The sequence below is a fragment of the Dendrobates tinctorius genome, unplaced genomic scaffold, assembly GCF_039654945.1.
Source record: "Dendrobates tinctorius isolate UK_male_01 unplaced genomic scaffold, ASM3965494v1 ptg000152l, whole genome shotgun sequence".
NCBI lineage: Eukaryota > Metazoa > Chordata > Amphibia > Anura > Dendrobatidae > Dendrobates > Dendrobates tinctorius.
In genome coordinates, this window is record NW_027361819.1 from 2567554 (window position 1) to 2575186 (window position 7633).

The following is a 7633-nucleotide window of genomic DNA, read 5'->3' on the forward strand; positions in this document are numbered from 1 at the left end:
CTGTTCAGGTGACAGGTTTCTCCCATCCAAATCAGTTTCACCACCTCCTTTCACCAGCAGAGGGAGTTCATCGGACATCAAAGGTGAACGAGAAAATGAGCTCACAACACTAGGGTCTGTGACCTCACGAAATGGGCGGTCTGGTGAGGTCCAACCCCCCTTTCTCTAAGTTATGATTTGGCTACAAAACTTAGAATAACTATATCTAAACGAGAAAAGCTCGTACCAACACACATAGGGCATCATTGTTTGTGATTTATTGAATAGAATCCAACAACACCAAGCATGCCATAATTAAGACACTCCATTTGGGAGCAATCCATATCTCAGTTTCTGGAGGGATTTGGATCATGAAAATTAGGGAGTGGTAAGCTGGTTTGATTGCCTATGCAGTGATATGATTATTATATCTCTGAGGGGTATGCTTTTTGCAATATGACTTGCTTTAATACTTCCCATATACTGGCATTTGGGCTCGTGGCCAGAACAAAGAGATCTTTTCCCTTTAGCTGTGCAGGGGGGGAAGGAGGAGAAGGCTTCGAGAGGAAATGCCCGGTATCAGGTTTCTGATGCAGGCATAGAGCTGTGCACACACACACAGCTGCTAAGGGGGGGGAGAAAGGAAGGGGCTGCAAAACTGACAGGCTACTTTCTCATAGAATGAAGGATTCTAGAAGGTTACAGAAAACATCATACTTTATAGACATTTTACATTACACCCCCATCCTTCACAGGCCACATATATTGTGCCATTCAGTATAATAGGCCCCCCATATAGTGCTCGGTAGCTGACATTTTGCCCCTTTTCTTTGAACACTCGCTCAGTGAGATTGGATGGAGACGTCTGTGATCAGCAATTTTCACATCTTTCGGTCTGGACGGTGACTGCGCCATGCAAACCTTTTATAGTTGCAGCCGTCTGGGACCTTCCTGGTGGTCCAATCAGAGCAGCAACAGGACCTGAGCATGTGACCTCCAATGAGAGGTCGTCCCATGGGCATGCTCAGTAGCCTGAAAGAAGGACTTAGTCCCAGGAGCTGCTCGCTGTTGGCCAGTGTGGATTGCTATAGCTGGATCAGGGGTGGCAGCAGCAACCAAACCGACAGCACTAGCCTGGGCAAGACGCCGGGATTGACGCCTCTGCTGAGCAGCCTCCTCTGCGGTCGGGACTGAATGGGAGACTGCAGAAGGCAAGGCTCGGGACTCCTGTGCAGGGGAGAAAACCTGACGCCTAACATTTGGTCAGATGTGACCAAAGTAGAACTTTCTGCACTAAATGCAAAACACTAAGTGTGGCGAAAACTTACCACTGCACATCATCCTGAGATCACCATCCCCACCATCACACATGGTGGTGGCAGCATCATGTTGTGGGGAGGCTGATTACAAATGCACCTCATAAGTCTCATTTTTCAAATACTTAGAAATCCATGTATTATTTCCTTACTACTTTGTGTTGGTTTCACAGAAAATCCCAATAAAATACATTTAAGTTTGTGAGAGTAATGTGAAATAATGTGGGAAAGTTCACTGGTATGTGTACTTTTTCAAAGTACTGTAATCCCATCCTGTGTGATACCGTCTGCCGAGCTATGGTAGCTAATCCTGGTGACACCTCTGGCTAACATATTTAATCAGTTCTCACCTTCTTCTTGTACATAAAATATGCTGATGAGGTTTCATAATAGAGGAGGTATCGCTGGAGGTAATAGGAGGTAGATCTGGCAGTACAGATAGTGGTTATTGGCATCAGACAAGCGCCCGCCCCTTGGTTAATCTTTTAATGCCGGTGTCTGACCTCCTACCTCAGACACCGGTGTGACTCCTCACTCTGCCAGGGCTGTGCCTGACTGTCTCTGCCATCCCTCAGGTAGGTCCTGAATGTCACCCTGAATAAGACCACTTCATGTCTGTTTTAGCACCAGATGGTTTTGTACCGCTGTAACCTTAATTACACTGGAGACTTAGATGATAATGATAAATTCCCATATTCGTGTGTTCTTCCGAACTCCCGGTTATTACTGCATAAAGTAGTGAAATATTACTGCTTAATACCAGTTGCGTCCATTCCTGAGATATTAGCAGCGTTGGTCGGTCTCCAAGGCAACGAGCTGCATGCAAAAGGGTTAATATCTCAAGAACAGCCGCAGATTTTAACAAGCCGTAAATTGTAAAAGTGATTGTATTCACAATATCCATCTATGAAGATGGGAATAAACCTTGAAATAATTAAACGGGCTGTTCATACCTGATCAGAAAAAAAATGTAGATACCTGCATAGAAGTATAAATAAAGCAGTTGATGAAGTATATCTCCACGCACATCCAGAGCTGCAGCCTGAAGAATTGTGATTGCAGCTCTGGGTGCCAGTGAGGTAGTAATGCAAGTGCTGTGCTTCATCAGGACGCACAACCTTGTAAATTCAGAGCAGGAGATAAGAGAGGTGAAGTTAATCAACATCATACACAAATTTACAGTAACCCATAAAGTTTGGATCCACCTCCTGGTTAACTCTTACTTTCCTAATCTCTCCTGATTTTCTCTCCACCTCTTTTACACAGGCGCCACCTATATGTCATTGTGGCTAAATACTGAACCCCGTCCTCCTGGGCTAATAGACCTCCAGATATGACTAATCGCACACCACTAAGACTGGTGAGTGGGCTGCCCGTCGTGGGACATTTTGCAGATAACTGGGAAAACGTTCAATGTTTCCAGGCAGAGGAGGGAGACCTGATGATTGACACCTACCCTAAATCTGGTGAGACCATAATGGGCTCCAGAGGTTGCGTCTATGGCGTGGAGCTCGAGGGGGCCTAGGTGGTCCCTTTCCCCTCTGAGTTCTTTCTGTTGCTGTTTCCTAGGTACTACCTGGATCAGTGAAGTTGTAGACTTAATTCTACATAATGGAGACACTGATAAATCCCGACGTGGACCCATATACGAGCGGGTGCCCTTTCTGGAGTTTGCAGTACCCGACATGCCCACAGGTAAGCAATGCAGATACGACCGTACCTGTGCTACACCTGCCTCATTTATGATATAAAGTCCACATCATGCAACTTGCCATCTCGTTCTCAGGTACAGAGCTCCTTAATACGATGGAACCTCCCCGACTGATCAAATCTCATTTACCCGTGCAGCTCTTGCCTGACAGCTTCATGGAAAAGAACTGCAAGGTATTGGAAGTATGACATGGACTCATTACAGACCGTGGTGGGTGAAAACAGCTTGTTCGTATCTGTCCAGTCTTTCGTTTCTCAATGTAGCTCCAACGCTATAGAAGGACTTGGTATTACTAAGTTCCATAATATCCTATCTTTTTTAGATTTTCTTATGTAATGTAACCAGGATTATACTTCATGTGTTGTGGTGTTTGGTCCTCCCTTTACTTCATAGGTCCATCTCTTGTATAGGTCCTTCTCTACTGTTCTTTAACCTGGTCCATCTATTGCCTAGCCTTCTTGTGTGGTCCATCTACTTTTTACATAGGGTCATGCCTCTTACTATACGGCTAGGTCCATCTTTCGATCCATTGTTTTGTCTATTTATATGTCTAGGTTTACTTTTCCTTCTGCAGAGCTTGGCTTTTCATATACATCCATATCCTCCATTCTTCATGTGCGGTCCATCTACTTTTTATATAGGGTTGTGTCTCTTACTATATGGCTAGGTCCATCTTTTGTTCCATTATCTTGTCCCTTTATATGTCTAGGTTTAGTTTTCCTTCTGTAGACCTTGGTTTCTCAAATACGTCCTACATCCAGGTCCATCTGGATAACCTTCTGGTGTGGTTCATAGAGGGTTATTCCTCTTGCTTTATGGTTAGGTCCATCTTTTGTTCCAATGTCTTGTTTCTCTATAAGTCTAAGTTTAGTCTTCCTTACGTAGAGCTTGGCTCCTCATTTACATCCTACTTGACTGGTCCCACCTGCTTTATACATAGGGCTATGACTCTTGCTATACGGGTAGGTCCATCTTTTGCTCCTTTGTTTGGTTTATGAGTCTAGGTCTAGTTTTCATTCCATAGAACTTGACTCCTCATATGCATCCTCCAAACCAGATGCATCTCTTGCAGTGCCGCCTGCGTCATCTTTCTTCCATCTGTCAGTGTTGCTTTTGGGATATTTTTTACTTAAAAAGTCATCTCCTTTTATAAACTTGGTCCATTGACTTTCTTTGTATTATCCAGCTCACAAGAGACAGTGATATATAAAACTTCATCTTCTTCCCCCCAGGCGATTTACGTTGCCCGAAATCCTAAAGATGTGTTGGTGTCATATTATAATTTCTACCACATGGCCGTTGTGCATCCAGATCCGGGGACATTTGAAGAATTTTTTCAAAAGTTCATCACAGGGAAAGGTAAATATATGATCTACATTCATTATCTGTTGGGTTGTAACCACAGATATCTCACATATGTTTCCGAATAACAAGGAATCCTCCACACCCTACTGAAAAAGCTTACCTAAAACTCTTTAGTCAGTGGCACAGCTCCGAAACCAATTCACTCTTTTTTCTGAGGAGTCCGGGTGTTGGTGATCAACTTTTCTCGTCCGTTTTTGACGAGTTATGTCCAACTTAAAGCTCCTTTATTAAGCTTCAGTGTCTAAACAGCTCTCTCGTTTACCCCCATACTGCAAATTTTAAACTTTGGAGTCCCTCATTTTAACAATGTGCCATTCTTGCCTTCTTTAGTTTCTTTTGGATCTTGGGCCGATCATGTTAAGGACTGGTGGAAGATGAGACAACATAGAGACATCCTATATCTCTTCTATGAGGACATGATAGAGGTGAGGAGAATACTTATTAAATTGCTAACATTGATAGTGACTACCTGCTCCGGTGCGGGAGCGTGCACACTGCCTACAATGGTGGAGATCCACTAATGCAATTATGGCTCACGTCTAACTTACTGGACAACATATTTTTGGAATGCCCATCGACACAGGCTTATGTGAGAGTGACCAGAACTTCTAAACCTCTATTTAGGACCTAAAACGTGAAATCAGGAAAGTGATGAAGTTCTTAGGGAAAGAACTATCTGAAGACACTGTGGAGAAGATCCACCAGAGCACCACCTTCAAGGCCATGAAAGAAAATCATATGGCCAACTACACCACCATCCCTTCCACAATCATGGACCAAACCATCTCACCCTTCATGCGGAAAGGTATGAGGACATCAAATACAATCTGAAGGGCTTTGTCCGTCAGCAGTAGACATTTCACTCATAGTCATTAATGTTGTATTTCCATTTCTGCAGGAACTCACGGAGACTGGAAAAGCTACTTCACGGTGGCTCAAAACGAGTTATTTGATGAATACTATAAGAAAGAGATGGCCGACACAGACCTGACCTTCCACTTCTAGGACCATAAAGTCACTTTGTTCCTACCATTGTATACACCAATTTTTAGATTCAGATACTATTCTTCTTTTAGACTTTTATCTAATTTTGTAATAAACAGAACATGACCATTCACTGTATAAAAGACTAAATGCAAAAGTTTGTACACCCCTAGTGGTGCCTTATGAATATTGGGTCTACCCTGAGGAAAGGAAGGATCGGAAGACACTGAATCTTTCTTATCATATACACAAGACTTGTATTGCAATATACAGAGATATATTCAGTCACATCCCTCATCATCTCTTGCATTTGTTAATTTAGGGTAATTTTCCAAGAGTAAAATCATTTTTGTAAGCTAAATCTTGTGATGTCATCATCACCTTAATATATAAATATATATCTTCCATAAATTACATATTTTACCTTAATGGTCACTGTCGTTACAACGATTTGCAGAACACAATAGATACGAGGAAATATTAGAAACATTGCAATGTATCTCATCAAAGACACACGCTGCTTCTTTCTCCACTTAAGAGCCACTTTCTCTTCCCCCATTTCCTAAACTCATCACTCTTAAAAATGGCTAAAATCCATCTTGATAAAAACAACAAGTGTATATATACTAATCAGAAAAAAATAGTAAAAATGCGGCACTCACCCGTAAGCTATAATAAAAGGCAGTCCTTTCTTCCACCATGCACGGTATATGGACACACTTCATGGGACAAACGGGGAGGAAAGTGGACGACGATCGTTTAGCGTCAAGAGACCCTCCTACGGGTCCTGGTGTACAGGAGGTCCATGACTACACAATCAATTATTACAAAAACACATTTTAAAAACATTTTCTCTCTTGCATTAAAAGTATAGAAAAAAATCAATGGCACGCGAGCGTATTTTTTACAGACAATAATCAGTTAACAATGGACAGGTGTAACTTATCATTCCACCAATTGCTCCTTGGGCGTTTGATTTAATTATCCATCTGGCTTCTTCTTTTTTTAATAAGATTGTACTGAGGTTACCCCCCTGTGGGGGAAGTTTTACCACTTCAGTACCAGCAGATTTCAATAAATCTGGATCAGAATTGTGTACGGTTTGCATATGGTGGAGCAGTGTAGCCGATCCTGTACCTGTGCTAATAGAACGGGAATAACACGAAACCTGGTGGCCCAGAGGTCTGATGGTTTTCCCTATATAATATAAAAAAAAAAGCAAGGGCAAAAAAAAATCACATAAACCACGAACTTAGTTCTGCCAGAAATAAAATTACACCCTTTATGTTCCATCGATCCGATCCTTAGAGGGTTTTGCGTAATATGAAGGTGGCAAAAATTGCAGTCGAGTGTGTACGAACAGGTCTGATAGATTGTGTGTTCTCCTGTAGGACAAATAAGAGCGTGTAGCGCTAATCCCTTCTAAATCTAGACAGGAAGAAACATAAAAACGATAGTGTTGGCCAGACCCGGATGGCTAATCTGCCCAGCTGGGCAGATGCCCGGTGAGCTGGCGGCTCTGCAGTACAAAGTGGGCCGCCGCCGCCACTGGCCCTTTAAAACAGGGGTGAGGAACCTCCAGGTCCCCGGAGTCCGCAATGCTCCGGCTGCAGCCCTGCCAGCTGCCAGCCTTTTTTAACCCCAAAGTGCATGCAGCGTTCATCTCCTGTCCCAGAAGAGGAGCTGCTGCAGTGCCAGAATCCAGAGCAATCTCTGCGCTGGCAGCTCAGTGCCTGTCTGCTGGTGATTTCTGTGACTTTCTGCTGGTGACCTGTGCCCCTCAGCTATGTGCCCCAATATAATCTCTGTGCCCCTCAGCTATGTGCCCCAATATAATCTCTGTGCCCCCCAACTATATACCCCCTGTGATCTGTGGCTCCCAGCTTTCTGCCCCCCCTGTGATCTGTGCCCCCTGTGATCTGTCCCCTCCAGCTATGTGCACCCCTGTGATCTCTGTGGCTCTCAGCTTTCTGCTCCCCCATGATCCCTGTGACCCCCTGCTATGTACCCCCCTTTGATATTTGTGCCCCATGTGATCTGTCCCCTGCACCTATGTGCACCCCTGTGATCTCTGTGACTCCCAGCTTTCTGCCCCTATTGGACAAACAATCAGCAGATTTGGGTTCCAGTATCATCTCTATGCTGATGACACCCAATTATACACTTCTTCCCGACATCACCCCTACCCTAATTCAAAATACCAAGGATTGTCTGTCTGCTGTCTCTAGCATCATGTCCTCCCTCTATCTGAAACTAAATCTCTCTAAAACTGAACTTC

At 43.7% G+C, this 7633-nt stretch overlaps 1 protein-coding gene across 1 annotated transcript; it reads left to right on the forward strand.

Annotated features, from left to right (window-relative positions):
• The first annotated feature begins 1759 nt into the window (after positions 1–1759).
• LOC141050753 (sulfotransferase 1C2-like) lies at positions 1760–5716 on the forward strand. Its single transcript, XM_073547388.1, has 8 exons — positions 1760–1870; positions 2562–2761; positions 2865–2990; positions 3082–3179; positions 4239–4365; positions 4702–4796; positions 4996–5176; positions 5270–5716. The coding sequence occupies exons 2-8, from the start codon at positions 2629–2631 to the stop codon at positions 5374–5376; spliced, it is 867 nt and encodes a 288-aa protein (XP_073403489.1). The 5' UTR covers positions 1760–1870; positions 2562–2628; the 3' UTR covers positions 5377–5716.
• Positions 5717–7633: the final 1917 nt, after the last annotated feature.

What these genes read in the sequence shown, in the direction of transcription:
- LOC141050753 (XM_073547388.1), top strand. Translation starts at nt 2,629, where the DNA reads ATGACTAATCGCACACCACTAAGACTGGTGAGTGGGCTGCCCGTCGTG. An exon ending in TCTATGAGGACATGATAGAG is followed by an intron (nt 4,797 to 4,995) that starts GTGAGGAGAATA and finishes ACCTCTATTTAG; the next exon opens with GACCTAAAACGTGAAATCAG. An exon ending in CTCACCCTTCATGCGGAAAG is followed by an intron (nt 5,177 to 5,269) that starts GTATGAGGACAT and finishes CCATTTCTGCAG; the next exon opens with GAACTCACGGAGACTGGAAA.